General features: G+C 43.0%; 2 protein-coding genes across 2 annotated transcripts in view; one reads left to right on the plus strand and one right to left on the minus strand.

Moving 5' to 3' along the window:
- Positions 1-47: 47 nt before the first annotated feature.
- On the minus strand, positions 48-12,370 carry NUDT6 (nudix hydrolase 6). Its single transcript, XM_041482285.1, has 5 exons — positions 12,211-12,370; positions 11,077-11,280; positions 6,198-6,253; positions 3,754-3,808; positions 48-778 (listed from the first exon to the last, which is right to left on the minus strand). The coding sequence occupies exons 1-5, from the start codon at positions 12,368-12,370 to the stop codon at positions 390-392; spliced, it is 864 nt and encodes a 287-aa protein (XP_041338219.1). The 3' UTR covers positions 48-389.
- SPATA5 (spermatogenesis associated 5) overlaps positions 12,369-21,597 on the plus strand; it is a 161,612-nt gene continuing 152,383 nt past the window's right edge. The window contains 10 exon segments of the mRNA XM_041482277.1: positions 12,369-12,446; positions 12,449-12,587; positions 12,979-13,103; positions 13,675-13,832; positions 14,846-14,904; positions 15,726-16,340; positions 18,420-18,549; positions 19,176-19,232; positions 19,892-20,015; positions 21,127-21,382. Of these exon segments, the coding sequence (XP_041338211.1) occupies positions 12,369-12,446; positions 12,449-12,587; positions 12,979-13,103; positions 13,675-13,832; positions 14,846-14,904; positions 15,726-16,340; positions 18,420-18,549; positions 19,176-19,232; positions 19,892-20,015; positions 21,127-21,382 (1,741 nt within the window).

Below are 21,597 nucleotides of genomic sequence, written 5' to 3' on the forward strand. Positions count from 1 at the left end.
ATTATTTGCTGATATAACTACTTTTGCAGATACCAGATTAGACCATGAATGTTTCATACTGTCTTTATATTGCTCTTTAAACCTATTGTGCCAGTGTGTGTGGAGGTAAAATGACTTGCAGAATATATTTTCAGGATCAGTAACACTTCTGTTTTCTTCTAAGTATCTATGTATTTTATTTACCTTGTGCTTGCTTTATGGAGTAGAGAAGAACAAACCTGATGCACACTCATAGCAATAATTACCTTTAAAAATAATTTATATCTTAGCTTATTAGAGAATAATTATGTTCTAATAATTACCTAAAAAGAAGTCCACAGATAACTATAATATGCAACACTGCAATAGTTCTAAATTATTACTATAAGGAAATGTGAAATGTATTGCTATCATGTCATGTTTCTGTAGGACTCGGGCAGCTCCCTGTGGTAGAGCTTGTAGAACAGGCCTGTGTAGACAGCTGGGAACTCCCTCATGGTTATGTCAATCCTATCAAACCCTTCCCGGTACCCGAACAGTAAGAGCTTGGCCACGTTGCTGGTGATGGGCGTGGCGTTTGCCGTCCTGGCCAGCTCCTCCAGGTCCATCCACTCGCACCGGAGGCACTCGTGCTGGCAGAAGCTGATGTGGAAGGAGGAGGGCTCCATGCGGCAGATGATGTACATGTCTGACTTCCCAAAGGCTCCAGGGTGCTTGTGTTGCTGCCTGATGCTTAGGACGGACTTGAACTCTGACTTGATGCCAGTCTCTTCAAAAACCTCTCGAACTGCTGTGTCTCCTGGGTAGAAAGAGCAATCCTTGCAATACATCTGAGAGCAACTTAGCACTCCTTAAACCTTTTGGGCACTCCTTAAACCTTTTGGAAAGGTGGAAAGCCTCTTACTCAGCACGTTCTCTATTCTGCTTCATAAGAATGTAGGTCTGTTTTTCCAACACAAGGATAAGCTAATTTTTTGATTCCCAAACAACAGTAATTGCTGTGTGCCTTTCCTGTGTGTATCCTACAGAATTACTTTGGTAATGCTGCGCAGGGTGTGGTTTGTAATAGACACTGATGGCTGCTGGCTCCACTGATCCGTTAATCCAAGACAGCACTGCACTGTCTTTGCAGTCCTTTGGATCGCCATTGCTCTCCTCGCCCCTGCCCAGTCTCGGGTTCAGACCCTGTGCAGCTGCACCCGTAGTGATTGATGTCAGATCTCCGGATCTGATCAGTTTCACTGCACTTCACCCCCAGGGGTAACAAAATGGGTAAAACTCTTTTCAGAAAGTGAAAGTTGGTGCCAGGTCCTTTTCAAGATGTACCGTAAGAGTCAGGTGACATTTCAAATATGCCACAGCACCAGTGCAGCACAGAGCCTGCCCTTGCAAGAAACATGCTGCAAACATGCTGCATTTGTGCTGCATGTGTGCATTCTGTGTGCCCCAGCCAGAGCGAGATCAGTGCTAACATTCCTCACCACAAACGCAGCAGGGTCTACAGGGTCTGTGTGCTCCAATTACAGCCAGAGAACCACCCATCCATCCAGAAACTCCTCCAGAGAGATTTTTCTCTTCAGTAACAAACTGAAGAGCCCCTAAGAAGTTTTTTAATATTCCACTTTTTTTAATATTTCCCCAAAGTCTGCAGTTTCCTTGTAGTCAAATCCTACTTGCCCGGGGGTAAGTACTGGTAGGTTAAATACTGGCTTTTCCCAAATTAATGTAACCTCCTGGTCGTCTCTGGTTTGAGTGGTCAATGTACAGAACTGCTGTGCAATGTTACCTGCTCCTGTTACTTCATTTTCAGTAAGGAATGTATGCTGGCTTGCTTCCAAAAGCAAATGCATTTCAAAAGACTCGTTGAGATTCATCATCCTGTGGAAACTTGCATCTTGCCAAGTCAGAGGGGAACAAAGCAGATGTTTCAGGGGTAGTTTCAGGTATGGGAAATAGTAACTCCTGTAGCAGGTGGTTTTGTTAGTGCACAAGGGGCTACAGAAGCGAACTGAGATCGTGAGGGATGCTGAGGCAGGCTGTGGTTAAGAAAATTGCAGTAATGATGGATTTCATTTAAGCTTTGAGCTTCGCTTTTTAGATGAAGTGCCATTTCTGTTTCCCTTTTATTTAAATGTGAGTGTGTGTATATATATAAATATCTAATGACAATTAAACTAGAAGTAACACTAGGGCTGGAGTTTCAGAAATACTGAGATACAAAAATGTGTGCACTTTGCTTCATCTGCATTATGAAACTATTGGTGTCACTTGCATGAGTCAGTTTGCACTCATTTAAGTAGGCAGCCAAGCATGTTGTTGCTTCATGTAACCAAAGGATTTTAAACAATTTTTAATTGTAATTTAAAGTTTAGTCCCTTGAGTGACTTGTGTTTTTAAGGTTTGATGTAAGAATGAAAAAGGAAAATTAGGCTCTATTATATTTTATGCTTGACTAATTTATATCTTCTTGTAATATAAGATGTGATGCAGAGAATCGTAACTTTTATTATTCTGTAGTTTAGAAGTGGCAGGAGGGAAGCTGTAAGACACTTTTCTCCTGTGTGACACTTTTCAGTCCAGGCTCCAATCACCTGTTAAGTGAGGGATGGCTGCTGTTGTACTCAGTAGCAGTATCACTCTGGGGAGTCCCACTGGAATGCCAGTGCTGGTCATTTGTTGTTCCCTTGAGTACAAAAATCCTGCTGCTGCTGGCACTAGAAGTGAGAAGGAGCCTGGCTAGACAACAGCCATGGCATTTGGGTTTCTTTTGAAAACATGGATCCATTTCACCTTTTTACATTACATTGTCCAGCAAATATTTTGGATTTCCATCACCAGGTTTGACAAAAAGACTTAAAACATGACTCATGAGTTACGAATACTAAACTCAGACATATCCTGACAACCAGCAACTTTCTCCATGTATAGAAACAATAAGTAGAATACACCCCTACCACACAGTGTTGTAGGGAGTCTGCTAAAACAGTAGGTATTTCTAAGGTATGGAACAGTCAGGAAGCCTGGGCTCGATACCCAGCCTAAGAAGTAATGAGCCTATGGATTATGATTTTAAGGGCTGAGATACAAGGAGAAAAAACCCAGATTTTCTCTCTCTTCATAAACACCCTTGTTCATTCACCTGTGAAGATAAACTGCAGCAGTGTTCATCAGCTGTGCTGTGTTGGAGAGAAATGAGAAGGTTCCTCAAACCAGCATTGTTTCCTACCACAGGAGTGCTTCGTGCCTCTGCTGGGAGTAGGTGCCCACAAGACTGAGGCTCTGCACTTCACCCTGGCCCTGTGCCGAGGAGATCTTGGTCCAAACTAATCAAGTGAAGGGGGTGGAAGGAAGCAAGTGCATGTATTGGAATGGAAATTTTTGCTCAGTCCATCCCTGAGGTCGCTGCCCTGGATTGCAGTGTGAGCTGAGAGCTCCCTGTTTCAGTTTTATTTGGGCTATATATGGATTACCTTAATCCTCTGCACTTCTGGCTCATATTGCAGCATATCTGACCAGCCTACAAAACCTTAGCTGGCCTCAAGCACTCACTTAAAAGAAAGTGTGGAAGAGAGTAAATGCTACAAACAAAGAACTTCTTTGTCCTGAACATGCTACCCTGTTACCATTCGGGTCCCAGGATTGTGTCATTTCATCTGTTCACCATAAATTCGAGGAAACAATCCACCACAGGAGCAATGTGGGTCATGCTGTATTTCAGTGGTGTTCATGTCTCTGTAGTTCAGTTGATGGCTGACCTGTTGTCATAGGACTTACCAATGTCTTCTCCTGGATTAGACAGACCTCCTGGAAATTTCCATGCGTTTATAGTCTGTATTGGAGGAAAAGTCCATTAATGAAGTAGTCAGCCTGTGCTGCACTCTTTAATACAAAGGAGACAATTAACACATAACTTTTTTTTTTTGTTGAAGTTGCAGTATTGTTATTTTACAAATATCAGTAAGTAGGAACTGTTTTGTTCCTGCTGACAGGATGATTAAAGACAGCTCCAGTCTGTAAGAACTATGGGAACAAAACACCTACTGATTGAAAATACAAACTGTCTAACAGTCATTAGACAATGTTGCTGCTAGATAGAGTAGTTGAATATTTTTTAAAAGCTGCTATAGACTATATAATCTTATATTTAATCACTAATGTATTCCACTTCTATTGTTTTGGCTTTTAAAAAATGTATATATATTTAATCTTACAAACAGGTATTATGATTGTACTGTTCTGTACTGCACTGGCTTTAAGATGTCTCTGTGTGTCTGTAATGATCATTTAGTGTAACTTGTCATTTCCATGGAATACAAGAAATGAGGGCTTGTGTGTGATTTATGTATAGAAACATTTATTGACTTGCAATAAAGTTCAGTATTAAAATGTGAAGTGCAGGCTTGGTGTTGTTACTCACACTGCTAGAAGAGTCCCAGTCCCTGCACCTCTGGCAGGAGCACAAAGATTTGTAGGCTTTACCTTTACTTCTATGTACTTTCTACTTCTCTCCTTGTTAAAAGTTTAGGTAGGAAGAAGTTACCCTTCTCCTAGAAATAAATGCAGTAAAAAGGCACACTGGCCCAAAAAAAGCTTTTTTTGTCTATGCAGCATAGCAGGGAAGCTGTGTGCTTTCCAGTGATTTGAAACCCTAATGACTACATTGGAAAATTATTTTTTTCCCTGGGCATTCTTAAAGGGCTTGGATAGGAATTTAAAATAATAGATTAAAAATAGTGCAGATGGAAAATACATATATTTGTCTATTGGCTTTCAGATTTACTTTTAGTTCCTGGAAATCTTTGTGTGCTGTGGAATTGTCCTGTCACAATTAACAGCTCTTAAAATTCCAACAGCTGTTAAATTTTATTTTTACTCTGATATCTGTTCAAGACATTTACTAAAAGGTAAGCATGCACATTTATATTTTTGTGTATAAAAGGGTAAGTGAATGTTGTGTTTCTAATGTTTACAGCGTGCTGTTCTGTCCCTGGAGACACTCTGGAGCTGGAACCACTTTTGGAGTCTACAGCATGAGAGGCAGGTTTATGCTTTAATTGGTAATTGCTGAATGAAAGCCTGAAAGTCCTCCTAAAGCCAAGTCCTCAGCATTTTAATTTATTATAAGTAAAAATGTGAAATACAAAAATGAAAAATAAACATATTCAGTTACAGGAAACAAGTTCAGAGGAAGAGAAGTTCGCTTGTATTTTGTGTTAGAAATTCATGATGTGGTATGATTGAACCTGCCAATGAAACTTTCACTGAAGTTCATTAACTGTGTTGTAGGTCCTAATGAACTGATGTTTTGGGTCCTGAGGAGAAAAGTCTTAGTTGCTATTTCAGAAAAGACAGGAGAATGCAGCCAGTGAGATTCCAGCACAGTTTTAACTGTATAAAATGAAAAATATGCATCCAGGTGTATTTCAGTATTTCACTATTTTCAAAGTGTAAGCTTTGATTGTTTCACGTTAAAACTTTAACTTACAAATGACAGCGTAATGGAGGCTAAATGTCTCTTGAATGGAGTAGCTCAGGCAGCTGCCAGTGAGCCTGGGAGCTTTCTGCAGCAGCTGAGTTACAACCGGGGTTAGTCTGATAGGGCTGGCAGAGATTTCAGTGATGGATGCTCGGTGACCTCAAGCCACATCACACGAGCCACCCTCACCACAGCACTGCTCTGGTCTGGCATCCTCTGCAGTGAGGGCGGGTGCTTCCAGGTGTGAGGAATTAAAGATCTTTACACCTGCTGGACCAAGGTGGTCTCCAGGTCATGGCCAACCGTGCTACTGCTCGTTTAAAGCCACAGATATGCCTGGAATTTTGGAAACCAGACCAAATCAGAATCCTCTCAAAATCTGTTTCAAGCTGTGGGGATTTTCCAGAAGTCTGCATGGATCCAAAACCAAGATCAGGGACTCCTGGGTCAGTTACAGGAGAAAACAGAAAACTCAAAACAGGAAGGATACTTAGTTCTGCTGAATCAATCTGCAGTTATAATTTACAACAAAGCTGTTGATTTTTAGAGTTGGGGTTTTTTTCCCCTTAATATGGAATTCAGCAATCTGTTGCTAGATGTGTTTAAGACCCTTGTAAAAAGAAGTAACTTTTAACTATTACAATTTTGGACTGTAATAAAAATAAAATATATTTTGTTTTATATTACAGAATAGGCTTATCTAAATTAACTTCTCTATTTTATAATCCTGTAACAAACTTACCTTATTTCTGTCTTGTACAACCAACACCTTTCCAGTGCTTTCATCTAGAACAGCACCTGGTATAGAAAGAATATTGAAAAAGAGAAAGTGTTGGACAATGTAATTCAAGCCTAACAACCAAAATTTAACATGTTTTGATAAATTTAACATGTTTTAACATGTTTTGCTAATGTACAGTTAGCAAGGTTTGTATGGATGAATCACAAAGCGGTTTGTCAGTGGAAAATGGATGCACAATAAAATATCTCAAAAAGGTTAAGTATCCTGTAGAAAAATTCAAAGTTGGCAGTACCAAGATAAATAATAGCAGCTTTTAAGTTCCAGATTATACAAGAAATGAAAAGAAAAACTTGCTTGTGTTAATATCAGAACTAAAGAATGCAAGATCAAGAGGTTACCCAAACAATCTGTCAAAGCTGCTCGCTTCAGGAGAGAGAGGCCTTCCTCAAATAACAGAGAATTTTCCAGTGACTCTGGCTGAGAAGCCACCCTTAAGGGGGATGAATTTTTCTTCAGTGAAATTCACGACAAAGCCCCCATCTGCCGTAGTGAAGATCTAAGTGTTTTTGGGTTAATAACACACCAGGTTTAGTACTCTGGGCTGACTGTACAGATAATGTTCAGCTGTGTGACTATCTCTGAACTTGCACTACCCAGCTAACAACTCACAACAGGAACCACACCATAATCTGAGTCAACTTCTTAATCAAAAAGTGTTGCTTCCAAGTGGAAAAGTGACACTTTCACTTGATGAAAAATCCTGTCTGACTGAGAAGTGCAGCTTTTCCTTATGTCCTCATGCTCAGCCCATGACTTTCTCCCACAGATTACAAGTTTTCCTGCTTTCTGGAACCCAAGTGCTTTCATGTTTAATTATGTCATACTCACTGGTCATACTTTAAAAATGTCTTTCCCTTACAACAGGTATTTTTCTCAGATTTTAAAGAGCGCTGTGGTGAGCAGGACGAGTGCTGTGGTGCAACTTACCAGGATCTTTTCCACATCAGTCATGCATGGCTTTCAAATTAGAGGTTAACGGTAACAAAATGCTCACATCATTTTACAGCAGGAGGAGGAGGATACAGGCACATCTGTGATGACATGTGCATTTAAAATGCTATGGGGAAGTATACCCACAGGAAGGAATTATTAAGGAGTGAGTGTCCAGCTAAAAACATCCTGTTTTTAATAATACATGGCAGAGTTATGTGGAGGAGGATAGTTCAAAGACCATCTTCCTTCAAGATATGTCAAAGGACATGCTTTAAGAGGGTAGTCACATATCTGCCTCCCTGTGGCCTGTGACTTTATGATTTCATTCCTCCTGTAAATATTTAGCAGTGTCCAAGTTTAACTACTGTAATGATTAAAAGAGGCAACAAAAGGAAAGCAGAAGGAACTTTGTGATTAGAGGATTTGTTTTCTAGAAAAGCCACTCCTCAGCCAAAGGTTTGCTGACACCAGGGAGGGCTGGTGCAGGCAGGAAACTGCCGCTTGAATCAAGCAGAAAGTGTGTTTGCTTTCCTCTGTTCCCCTGAAATTGAAGCCTGTGAATGTAATTTTTGGCAGTGAAATTCCCAGGGAGGTGATCAGAATCTCTGCTAGGGGATACCTAAATCCAGAGCAAAAAGGAAGAAAACACAGTAACAGGATTTGCTGCCTGGTCTCGTGTTCTCTTGCTGGGCCACACCTGGTTGGCATCAGTGAGATCAGAGTTTGACTGCCCTGAATTGTGGTTTTTAAAACTCTCCCTCCTGCTACAAATGTGGTACCTGGAGCTTTAAAATGCCAGGATGACTTTCTGGAAAGGTTTATACTTGAAATTCAATCAAGTAATCACTATTACAATACCACTTGGCTGAGAATGTTCTCTTTTGGGGAACAGGCAAGAAAAGCATTTAAAAAATAAAAAGAATCCCTTAGATAACTCCAGATAATGAGTAATGGAGGAGAAAAATATCCTTATCCTACCTGTTTTATTTATGACTGACGTAAAAATGCATGCAGAGATGTTCAGTGTTGAGAAGCACTTGTCAACCACAGAATGAGTGCAGACACCACTGCTTGCACTGTAAGCATCAGCAGACAGCAGCGGGTATTTGTAAAACAACTTGGGAATTACTTTTAAGTCACTTTTCCTAAGTGGCTTATCAAACCTATCCACCTCCATCTTCCTGTGCAGTTTCACAGTAATGCAGCTGCTCACTTTAGGTTTCCTTAAGTACCAGGGCTCGCCAAGGCCGATGATCCTATGTGTGTGTAGGCTCTCATTCCTGGAGTCCTTCAGCTCCAAGGACTTTGTTTCAGCAAGTGGATTAAGGTGGCAGCAATGCAAATAACAGCTGTGTTGTAAGGCTTGTAGACCATGTGAGGGGGAAGAAAGTGCCTTTCACTTTTCTTCCTCTCCTTTTACTTTCCTTCCTCAGCTTGTCCTCTCATCCCATTGTTGCATGTTTACGAACATGTCATATTTACAAACGTGTCACTTTCTGGATACATTGCATATTTACAAACATGTCACTTTCTGGATGGCAGGCCACATCCTCCTCGGAGGTAGAGCATTTTGGAAATGCTTTTTAAAAACACGTTAATCACTTCATACATCGGAGACTCCTCTCTATCTTCACACACGTGGAAAATCCTGCCGCCTACAAACGGATGTAGTAACTTAGCTGGAAGACACATCACACATTCCACTATTTCTGAACAATAATGGCCAAGCCCAATGAGTAACATTTGCTACTCTCTGCTTGGCTACTCTGATCCAGTCTGGTGAAACATGACCTGACCCCGCTTATTCACACCTTTGTCATCCCTTGGCTGCATGGTCCTGAGGCACAAGCCATGGCTGTGCTGCGTTTGCTGCGTGGGAAACTCCAGACAGGAGGAAAACCAGCTGCTGGTCTACTTGGCAATGAGATCGCTACCTGCTCCCTGCTCCTGTGCTGGCTTCCTGCTGGCCAGCCAACCACTCTCCACATCTCTGCTTTCCATTTCAGAATGCTCACAGGACTGACTCCTGCATTTCACTGACTGGCCACAGCTTTGAGATGGAGACTCTCACCAGAAAATTGCTTTTATTTACTGCAGACATGCTCTAAAATACTCTTGGATTAGGAAATAAAGAAAGCCTTGTGTTTGACCCCCTACCCAATATCCACATTTAAATACTTTAATATTTAAATAAAATTAATTAAAAATAGAATGGAGCCTTTCCACTGTCCAGGGTCTTCCTCCTAAAGTGGAAAGATAATGGAATAAATCTACCAGGTGGTATCCATGCTGCTTAGTGTATTTTTGAGATGTGTTCCAGATCCACTGACAGTGAGTAAAACAAAGGACAAAAAAACCCGCAACACAGCAGTCATTTCACACTGGTTTACCTGCCTAGAATGCTTTCCTGAAGTATTTATGTCCTTTAAAGAAAATCCCAAAAATGACTAAAAGTGTACAGGTTCGAAAAATGGTAGCAAAGAACACATACATTATATGCTGTGCAATTTTAAAATCCATACAAGAAATTAGGAAATCTGTATACCTGCACTTACCAAAGTTTTCTTTAATGTTTTTTCCTACTTGCAAGGTGTTTTGAAGCACAGCTGCAAATTACGCTCTGAAAATCTAATTTTAAATATTTGGAGTCTTTCAGAGTTATGATTTTTCTTATAGCTCTTTCTGCTGCCCACCAGGGTCACAACTCATCTTTTATGTGATCTCCTTTCAAGCAGCACTTTCAGCTGTGCAAGTTCTATTCAGAAAACCTCTCTTTCACTTAGGCTTCCTCACAAGGAGTAACCCGGTGCTTTCTCGAGAAGAATGCACTGTCCCGCTCCAGTTTAATGCCACATATTTTAATGGTGAGGTTTCCATACCTCAGGAAAACATGCTCCAACATGTCCATTGACAAACTCCAAGGCCGTCTTCAGCATCCACCCGCCCTCTGCTGGCCTGGGAACCGAAGGTTCCCACTACTGATGGCAGCAGCAGCGCTTTGTAATTCAAGGGTTTTTCCCCTCCAAGCTTCCTTTCGCCTGACCTGCTGCTACACAGAATAAACCATCTTTTGTGAGCTCTTCCTAACCAGATTTTTCAGATTGCTGTTTATGGGCTTTAACACCACTTTGTGGAGAAATAACACCCCACGGAGTCCCTGCGAGCCAAGGACAAGCAAGTCCGGGCTGCAGCTGGAGAGATGTGCTCTCCTCAGCCTCGGAATTTCTGTGTGTTAATGTAACCCTTAACCAGTACACGAGGGGTTCAAACCAATCTCCCAATTACAGATAACTGAGTGATGGGATAGGTAATGGCTTATCTGTGGAACTCTGCTGAGTGAGAGAACAAAACCACGGGAATTTGGTGAAACTAACTTCAAGATGACTGTATTTTTGGCTCATCATCAGTCCCTTGTGCTGTGCTGCATGAAAAAAGTAAAAAGAAAAAAGGGGAAACTGTCTTGTCTAGCTCCTCAGAAATTTTCTGTCATTGAATGACTTTCTAGCTGGTTGTGGGAGGTCTACATGGATAAGAGTATGGTGTTTGTGGGTTTTTTTGTAAAATATATGTTTGGATTAAAGATTTCTAGGCACAGCTTAGAACAGCTTTCAGACCATTGCAATTCAGGCTAATAGATGTTTCAGCTTCTGAACAATCCCTGTTGGGTCAAGTTTTCCGCATTTACAAACATTAACACAATTTAGACAGATATACAAATTAAGCACACAGAGCAGAGAACTGCTTTTTTCTCTAAGCTGGTGGTTGCTTTTTCATTCCAAAATGCAGCAGCCAGCTGGTTTCCATGCGCTGGTTGTACAGAGGAACAATTCCTACTGAACGGGTTCCTTCAAGACTTTCTGTGGGTGCACCCACTCCTGTAACTCACCTGCAACCCCCAGCTGGTGTGTGGCAAACCCTGGCAGCCTGCTGGGCCCCTCTCCCAGCCACAGCGTCAGGGTGGACGAGCCCTGCTCAGCGTGGTGGAAAGCAAAGCCTTGGGAAGCAGCCACTGCCACAAGGCTGCTCTGGAGGATGGGGACATGGAGCCAGACAGCAACACGGCCTTCATCCCGCCACTGAGACACGGACTCTGCAAGAGAGGGAAGGGAGGAGGGTCAGGGACCCCTTTGCCCTTGGTCTGTGTTGCTGTAAACTTTACCACACACTGTAGCTGTTGGTAATGTGAAAAAAATCTGTATTTTCACATCATTTACCACAGGGTAAAAAACTATTGTTGTGAGAAACTCACCAGCAGTCTCAGAGGCTGCCAGGTTGACATTTTAAGTGGTACAACTGGATGTTCATGTGCAAGATGACGGCTTTTACATTTGGGGTCTACCATTAGAAACAGGGGAACTACTCTTCTGGAGTGCTGTGTCCAGTTCTGGGCTCCTCAGTACAAGGAAGATAAGGGACTGCTGGAGTGGGTCCAGTGCAGGCCACAAAAAGGATGAGGGGTCTGGACTATCTGTGAGGAGAGACTGTGGGAGCTGGACCTGTTCAGTCTGGAGAAGATGAGTCTCAGATGGGACTTCATCAAATACCTGAAAGGTGGGTGCCAAGAGAATGATGCCAGACTCTCTTTTCAGTGGTGCCCAGTGACAGGACAAGGACCAATGCCCATAAACTGAAACACCTGAAGTTTCACCTCAACACGAGGAAGAACACCTTCACATTGAGAGTGGCAGAGCACTAGAACAGGCTGCCCAGTGGGGGCGCGCAGTCTCCTTCTCTGGAGACATTCCAAACCCACCTGCTGTGGTTTGCCACTCCTGTGTCACCTGCTCCAGGCGATCGGACTGGATGATCTCCAGAGGTCACTTCCACCCCTAACTGTTTTACTGTTCAGTGAACGACCTCTGTTCCCTCCTGCCAGCGCCCTTCACCTCCCGGCCGCGGCTCCGGGTCTGTGAGGGGAATGCGGCGGCTGAGGGCGCCCCCTGGCGGGCCCCCCGCCGCCCCTCACACGCCGCCCCCCGCCCGCCAACCCCGGGACTCGGGACCCCCGCCCGGCACTTGCCCCGCAGCCACCGCCCGAAGGCGGCCCGCTCCAGCCGCGGGGAGCCGCGCAGCTCGCCCAGGTCCACGCTCACACCCCCGAACTTGTCCGTCCTCGCCCGCAGCCCTGCCAGGGCCGCCCAACCCCGCGCCCTCCGCAGCCCCCGCCACGAGCCCGCCATGGCGCTGAGCTGGGCGGGGAGCGGCCGCCCCCGGGGCGGTGCCGGCCTCTGCTCCGGAACCGCTCCGCGCCGGCCGCCGGCAGCATGTCTGCCTCCTCTTCCAGAAGGAAGAGCAAGGGGCGCCCGGCCGCAGGCGGCGGCTCCCCGCAGGATGTTCCCCTCGGAGCTGCCGCAGGCGGGCCGCTGGTGCTGCGTGTCGCCGACGTGGTGGAGGCAGGTACGTTGTGAGGGAGGCGGGGACGAGCAGCCCCGGCCCCGCTGCTTCAGCCCGGCGCGCTGAGGGCGCCTCCTTTGAATCCGAGTCCCTGCCCAGCCACTCTCCCGGCGCCTCAGGAAGGCGGGACCGGGAGATCCCTCACTCCGGGCCCCCATGAAACCTATTCTTACCCCCGCGGAAGGGTGCCGGCGGTAGCCAGCGTGGGACTGCCCGCGTTGCCAGCCCCGCCGGCGGCACCCCCTCACGGCGGTCCGCGCGCTCCCCTCAGCGCGGGCGCCGTGAGGGCTGGCGAGGCTGTGCTTCCCGGGGAGCGCGGGGAACCCCGGCGTTACTGAGGGGAAGGGGAGAAAAAAAAAAATTTTTTTTTTTTTTTTCCTCCCGAAAACTTTAGGAGATGACAAAGTCCCGAAGATGCTGCGCCGAGCGCTGGCGCAGCTGTCGCTGAGCAGCATGAAATCTGCGGATCTTTGCATAGGGAGGCCGGCCCTGCTCACCTCTGCTGGTGGGCGGCAGGAGGTGAGACCCTTTCTTGATGCTGTAAGTGCTTTTCCCGTGCTGTTAGCCTGTTCCTGTTGTATTCAATGGAATCAGCATGGATCATGCATTGAGAAAGATGGTGAATGTGCTCTTCCATGTTTTCTGCACTGTACTTGCATCTGTATTCTCAGTGTTGGAAAAAAATCCATGCAGCTGATTTTTTTCCTATAAATTTATAAGTCACGTGTGAATAAATGAGTTATATATCTTGCATAAGCAGACGCATCTATTTTACTTGCAAATAAAGTGTATAGTTATTTGCTAACCTTTTTTTCACTGGTGCATAGCATTTTCTGATCAGCACAGTGTATGCTTTTGAGTCATCTCCAGAGTGTGTGGAGAGTCCTTGTGGAATTTTTTATCACATTTGTAGGCAAAATATAACCCTCCAATTCTGAAAGTGTCTTAGATCAAATCTTAAGAGCTCAGTGCCCCATGTGTCTTGCTCAGTGGAACCAGGTTTTAATGTAATCCTTCATATTAACCTTGACTGGAAATGAGAGGGGCAAGACCTCAACTGACAGGCGTTTGCTTTGAAAACTCTTCCTAGGTCTGTACTGCTTGGCCCACCACAGGCTTCCCAGGGGGCAAAATTGGGCTGGTTGAAACCACTCAGAAGAACCTGAAAGTAAATCCAGGTGATGCCATCACTGTGCAGTCTGTGACTGGTGCAGTCATCCAGGCAGAGGAAATCGACGTAAAGTTGAGGTATGGAACCTGTTATTACCTTATTGAGGTTTTTATTCTACCAGTTCCCTTCAAAATTTTGTCATTCTCTTATCATTTCACAGAGTTGGCCTTGGGATCATTGTAGAGTCTGATTAACATAAATTACTAAAATAATACATTGAAGTCCTATTGCTCAAGTACTTCCTAGGTTTCTAGATGCTTTACAGGTATAGTTCATTCTCTGCAAATTAAACACCTCTGGGTAGTGCTTGTATGCATAATTTAGCTTTTCCTCCACTTAAAAGAATCAGTCCCCAACTCCAGACCCCAGCAACGTATAACTGTGTGTTAGCTCATCAGGAAAGGCTGTGATATATTAAGAAGTGTCCTCTAAATCACCTTAATACACCTGTTTTCCATCAAGCTGCTTTCTTGATCGCTAAAAGCGAGATGCGGCTTTCACTGGCAGGCTTAGGGCTCCCCCCGTTGTTCGCGCTTGGAGTTGCAGCAGCTGCGTCTGCTGTGAGTGCCCTCGGTGCCGCTGCTTTCCAGCCTCCTGCAGGTGCGTGAGTGCTTGCAGAGGTTGTGGACTTGCGTCTGCAAAATGGGGGTGTAGTGAGTCTTAGCTCTGAGCTAACTAAATGGCTGGAAAATGCTTTGTGGAAAAACTTGGGGTGTTTTGATAGTGGATGTGCAAGTGCTCAAGGCACTGTTTTAGTCAGTAAAAGTTGCGTATGTGTGTTTGCAAGGCTGAAAGAGACCTGCCTGATCGAAATTCTAATACCGATTTCTGAGTAATACTTACTCAGTACCTGTAACAATGATTAGCGTGCCTAAGATGTCTGTGCTGCTTATTTGTGATCCTAAGAAATGAAAAATACAACTTAGGATTTTGTTAATTACACCATTTTGTTTGGCAAAACTACATTAAATAGGTACTCTTCTTTTGTTAGTATGTGTCTAATATCTTCAGGGTTAAGTCCATATGCTATGAAGACTGTGGTTTTGATTTTAAGTGCTTGGAAAACCAGTTTTTTCCCTTCCTTCCGCAGGGACAAAGATGCCACCGTTAATGCTGCGGAAATGTCTGTCTGTCTGCTGAGAAACCTTGGTATGAGTTTTGCTGCTTCTCATTTGACTCTTCAATTTTTGTAGCTCTAGATACAAGAGCAAACGTTTTCCTTTTGTGTTCTTAATCAAGGGCTTGTGGCAAAATAGGGAATGTTACTTTGTTCACACTTTGTTCAGGGATCTGTCTTGGGCTAGCTAATTATATCATGTTGTAAATATCTAATTTGCATTAATTGTGGTTCCATTTCTCCTGTCCGTTGCTTGTACTGCTGGCTCAAGTTAGGAGTGTTCAACACCCACTGATGGCCTTCAGGCTGATTCTGCTGTGGTGCACTCCAGAGTTTACTTGCACTGTGGGGAGAAGAGCTCACTGCTGCACATTAAGTTAAAGGATCAACATTAAGTTGAAATTCCAATCTCTGAATCCCTTTTTTTTTAATGTTGGTGATAAATAAGTAAAGTTGCTCTTCATTGGTTGGTAGGTATACGTAAGGAAGGCAAAAAAGCAAGGTAAGTTACTCCAGGTAGTGAATACAAAATTTTTACTACCTACAATACTAATTCCAAAATCCTCCCTTTGTATAAAATTTTAAAAGAGGAAATTAATCATGAGTTTAAGTCTAGGAGATTACTGGATAAACATTTGTCAGTATCATGTGTAGAGTCTGCTTGTGCACAAAAGGATCATTCAGAGAACCTGAATGATCTCATAATTACCTTTTATTATGTTAATTTATAGCACTTTCTAAGCTTCCTGATAAAGAATTATTCTGATGCAAGAATGTCTGAATGTTAATTGCTACCAAAGTAGATTGAAATAGCGTCATCTTTGTGTTTTTTTCTTCTTTAATCTTCTCATAGATGGGAAAATAGTTCTGCCAGGAAACCTCTTGGCTTTCACTTACTATGGCAAACTTTGCAACATCGTGGTGATGAAAGTGAAGGGGACTGACGGCGCAGAGCTGATTGCCCAGGGCAGCGCCATTCCCGGTGATTCCAATGAGCCGGACCTTGAGAGATCCGATTTGGAGAGCAGTGCCTTAGACTTGTCCTTGCAGCTCGGCAGGATGGACATTGGTGACAGTCCAGAGGTTGCCTCCATGAGCACCCCGAGCAAAGCCGTGGATCCAGGCTCACCAGTCACACCCAGCGCTCCAGCTTCTGGGCATGGAGACAAAACCAGCAGGGGCGATGGTGCAGACCTCACCCAGGATCTGGAGCTGGCTGGGGAAGGCAGCACTGAGGGACTCCCACTAACTGGCAGAATCGGAGCAGTGAGCAGTACAGATTGTTTTTACTTCATTTCTTCAAGAACTAAAATCAATTTTATTGAACCAAAGACCAGTGTAGCAGAGGATGGCGAGTGTCAGTCCCGGGTTACCTATGACATGATAGGAGGCTTAAGCAGCCAGCTCAGAACTATTAGAGAAACTGTTGAACTGCCTTTGAAGCAGCCTGAACTGTTCAAGAGCTATGGTATGATGCCTGAGAGATGGCTTTCTTCATTAACTTTCTTCTTTAATGTGACTTTTTTTTAATATTTTTAAACACTAATTACTCCAGGATTGTGCACCAAATTTTATGTAACTGATATGGTAAACTTGTGTGCCAAACAATGTCAAACTGCTTTATAATTACACTGTGTGGATAATGTGAAGATGTTCTGGGTAGCTTGTGTGAAAAACAGTTGAGCAGGAAAGAAATATGTGTCTGCACCAAAATTCAGGCATGCACGAACAGAATTTATAGCAAATAGGAAAGACTTCTGTACTTGGACACTTGAAAAGGGGCAGTTGTTTGTGTTGTCATGAGATTTTGTGTTGGTAGACTCAGTTAATAATATCTTCTAAATGGAGAAGAACTCAGATTAATTCTTCTGCTTTTTTTATCCCTGTGTGTTCCTCCAAAATTTTAAGGAGGTCTTTTGAGCTGTTTAGTCAAACTGCTCAGTGTGTGCAGCATGGAATTACAGGGTGGAAAACCAAATACAATTACTGTGGCCATACATAAAGTTGTACCTAATATATATAAACGCTTGGAGGATTTTTGTGTCTCTGTGCTGTGTATTTATCACAAATGGCTGTGTACCTTGTTGAGGTATGTATTGCTGTGAGACAGGGCTCTTTTAACTATAAATATTGCTTTACTCTCTTGTCTTGGAGGCCCTTTATTTCTCTCTCTGACCTCTCCCCCCACACACACGGGAGGTGATTTCAGTTTCCGTAGCACACAGGTGACTGTTTCCTGGCCATGATCCACAGGTGTCCCTGGGGTGGTGTGAGGCATCTCCATCACGAGTGGTCCAGCTCAATTTGGTCCAACCGCAGCATCACCACATGGCTTTGTGGCAGCAGGGTTTGCTTCAGCATGAGTGTTCTTCGTACCTAATCCCTGAAGCTTGGGCAGATTCTCTACTAATCTCATGATGGATGATGATGTTTTCTCAGCAGTTACAATCCATTAGCCCCCATCCAAACACTGGGAGTCCTTGTCTGCTCATGGGCAGTGAGGCTGGAGCTGAGGAGAGCCTGTGGTTCCACAGCCCCGTGTATTGCCAGTGCCAGAAACACCACAGGAGGGAGCAGCACGTGCTTTAATGGGCTGGTGTGAAGGAACCTGTCTGTAGAGATGCTTTTATTTTTTTTATCCTTTGTCAGAGGGCAGATATTTTTTTCTTAGTTTTTCTTACTAGTTTATAAAATCTGGTCATGTGACCTGCCCTTGAGGCATCATTCCCTGTCTGATTCCCAGACCCACCTGATGTTTCTTTGGTTGTGTTTCACCAGTGTCTTTTGTGCTGGGGTCAGGCCTGCGTAAAACGTTTGTCTCTGCTTTTTGCTTTCTAATTTTTCAACTACTGGTTTTTTTGTGCCCATTTAATTTGGCTTTGCTGGTCTTAAAGTTTCTTTGATGGACTCTTTACCTGGGATCACAGTTGTGTGTCATGCAGTTTACCTGTATTTTCTGTCCAGCTTCAATTCTACACAGCAGTACCTTGTTCTTCCAAAGTCCCTTTTGTTTCTGTCTCTTTGGCTCTTAACATGTGCCATTAAATAGGCAGATTCATCCTTTTAATGTGTGTTTTTTTATCATCTTGCAAACATACTTAAATCAAGCCTCACAGCATTTCTAGAACTTTTTGGAGTGTTGAAGGGAAGTGGTTTTCTGATGTGGGAAATTTGATATAATGACACTGTAAGAATCATGAATAACTTAAAGTGTATTCATGGATGTTACGTACTCAGTTGAGTAATTTTCTTGAGAAAACACAGGGAAGATTATAATGAACTGCTGAAAAATGTAATGATTTAAATAGGTGCTTTTTACACAGAATCTTTTGGACTTTTAAAATACAAAAGGTGTATGTATGTCCCATTTAAGAGCGATCTTTTCCCTGAAATTCATTGTAATGACATGTCTGTTAAATGAATTAATGCCGAGGTCAAGTTATTGCTGGTAGTAACGGGGACATTGAAATGTGCAAGTGCAGGCTGGGCCTGGCATTTATCACCAGTAACTTCTATACTCTGTTTGCCTGCATGTGCTTGTCCCAAGGGATCCCTCCTCCTCGAGGAGTGCTGCTCTATGGCCCTCCAGGAACTGGGAAGACCATGATTGCCAAGGCCATCGCAAACGAGGTTGGCGCTCACGTTACTGTCATTAACGGCCCTGAAATCATAAGCAAGTAAGTCCACCCACTTTATTTGCATTAATTCTGTAAATATAGTAGCCCAAAATATACCCTGCCATCTATCCATTGTGGAGAGATGTTGTATTTGCTGTGGGTTACCTGCTCAAAAGAGTCAAAAACAAATGGAAAAGGGTTCTTTCAAATAGGGCTTATGTTTCTAGTATTAAAAGAGGTTTATTGGACTTGGCCAGGAAATTTGTGTAAGGCATGGACTGAATTAAAATGGGATTAAAACGGCATCTGCAGTTGCCTGTAGGTTACTTCTGCAATTAGAAGATGAACTTGTTTAAATTGTATTTTCAATTAAGGTGACACTGCACAGACTGATGTCTCCAGAGAAGTAATTTTTTGGTTGTAGGTAAAAAAAAATGGGTAAAATTATTTCTAACACAGAAGAGAAGCAGTTCCCTTTATCTCTAATGATTCTAACTTTTCCTGTGCCCCAATTTACCTTAATTTTTGGTCCTTGTGGAAATAAAGGCAATTGTAGATTTGCCTAGACTTCAGAACTTTGAAAGTCTGCGCTATGGCTTTTTGTAACTCACAAGCAGTAATTTTCCAGGTTGCCTGGAAAAGACAAAAACTGCAAGATTTTTATTAAAATATTTTTATTCTCACAGGTTTTACGGAGAGTCTGAGTCGAGGTTACGTCAGATATTCGCTGAGGCTTCTCTCTGGTATGTTCCTTTGGAGAATTTTATTAGCACTATTGGTTCCTGCGTTCTTAAAAGAAAAATGTTTCCAGGAAGCTTTGAATTGTGACATTTTTCATTCAGTGCTTTTTAAAAGGAAATAAATTTGTTTATGTAGAGCTTAGCTAGGAGGAAAGCAGTCAAATTTCAGGATGCCTCTTAAATCCTTTTGGACACTGCCCTCTTTAAGGGGATGTTAGGGATGGTGCAGAATTGCTCGACCTATGTCATCAGTGCATTGTGTGCTTATTTCAGCACGTGGAAGCATGAGCCAGAGTTTCACCAGGATCCAGATTTTCCTCTAGTTTTTTATCTTTGGAGGCCAGCTCTAAATGAGTTGGTGTTGGTACTGGATATAGCATTGCTCTGGAGTAGGGTGGCATCTTGCCCAAGTTTGTAAGACCTGGTTAAGGCAGACTTTACACTTCCATGTGACTGGTGCTCACTGTACATTAGCAAAAGATTATTGCATGCTGAAGGTATTAGTTGTCTAATATGTTATTAATTTTAGTTTTCTCTCTGAGTGGGATGCTTGTTAGTTTTTGTAGGAACTGGATGTTTTCCATGAACAGCTTTCCTCTGCCTTAGTGTTTTAAATCTTCTTAAGCACCTTAACATTTTTTCCCTTTATTTTTTCCCCTCAGTCGTCCCTCAATTATATTTATAGATGAGTTGGATGCCCTCTGTCCAAAGAGAGAAGGGGCTCAGAATGAAGTGGAAAAGAGAGTTGTTGCTTCATTGCTGACATTAATGGATGGCATTGGCTCAGTAAGTTGAATCTAATGGGACAATTAATGTACATGGGGACTCCCTGAACAAAATAATATTGCTTCTACAGTGGAGCCAGTTTGAGATGTATCACTTGTGGGGAAATGAAACAGACTTAGGTGAGATTTTGTAGAATAATCTAATGCTTTTTTGGTGCTAAGCAGAGGATGTAGGAGAGGAATGTCCCCTGAAAACTGTTAGTTTAAAAGAATGTTTCTTCCATTCACTGCCTTTCCTTTGCCTTCTACCCCTCTTGCAGTTTGGGAGATTAAACTGAAGTTTCAGGGATAGCTCATCATTGAGCTAAACCAGGTATTTTTAATTGCTCTGAAATCAAAGTCATCAGAATACTTCTGGTGATATGTAGGCTGCATGATTAAAGGCAACAGCAGCTATTTCAAGAGTGCCAGAGCAGTATGTAGGGCATAAACAAAAGCCTAATAAAGAAACAGTAAATTTAATTGAGTAAATTATGCATTAAGCCCATAAAGTTTGGTAATGTCTCATCTATTGTTTTATGATTATTAGCAGGAAAGATGAAAGAACTCTGTCTAGAGTATGAAAATAAATTTCTTCTGTTTATGTAATCTGCAAGTTTCTCATTATTTTCCTGCATGGCAGTTTGAGTTGCCCAGTCTGGAATTGTTCACAGGCAGAACATATCTTCTGGTGGCAAAGCCTGATGGATATTCTTCCTGGAAAGAGTGCTTCATTCACAAGAAGAGAATGACATTACAGGAGACCTCCTAACTGATGGTGCCTCACTGTAAAAGTGAAGAAGCAGAGCTTCTTGAGGGAATTGGTTAGGATTTTTGACCTTGCTTTTCCTGCTGGACTTACAGGAAGCTTTATAACCTCCTGTCTCTCTTGGGTTTGATACCTGAACTGATCTGTTTCCCAACAGTGTTTATTCAAGGTCTGCTGATACTGTTTTGTTCTTGGGCCGACGCTGCATTTTAGCTTAAGCACTCCTTTTTCTTTCCTTGGTTCTTAATTTCCTGAAATAGGAAAGCAGATTCTTGGGGATTAAAGTGGGAGTGCCCCTTGTATTATCTGTTTGACATTTAATTGTATTTTAGAAGTAATACTTGGTGTTGTTTGATGCCTTCAGGAAGGCAGTGAAGGGCAGCTGTTGGTCCTTGGGGCCACCAATCGCCCTCATGCCCTGGATGCAGCACTGCGCAGGCCGGGGCGTTTTGATAAGGAGATAGAAATTGGAATTCCCAATGCTCAGGACCGTCTGGACATACTCCAGAAGCTTCTCAAGAAGGTTCCCCATTCGCTCACAGCAGAGCAGTTGGCACATCTGGCTGATAGTGCACATGGTTATGTGGGTGCAGACTTGGCAGCCTTGTGCAAGGAAGCAGGTAAGGCTTTGTTTATCTTATTTAGGGTATTATTTTACTGTTAGTCTCTTTATTAAAGAAAAAGAAAATCCACAGTCTGTACTAATAAAACCGAAGTTTTATTAATTTTTGTGCCAAAGAAAATACAGCCAGGCATTTCCCAGGCAGATGGGAAAAAATCTTTGAATATTAATAAATTTTAAAATGCAATGTTAAGATCAATAACCCTGGGGAAT

This window comes from Pyrgilauda ruficollis, unplaced genomic scaffold, assembly GCF_017590135.1.
Source record: "Pyrgilauda ruficollis isolate IOZ18807 unplaced genomic scaffold, ASM1759013v1 scaffold58, whole genome shotgun sequence".
Taxonomy (NCBI): domain Eukaryota; kingdom Metazoa; phylum Chordata; class Aves; order Passeriformes; family Passeridae; genus Pyrgilauda; species Pyrgilauda ruficollis.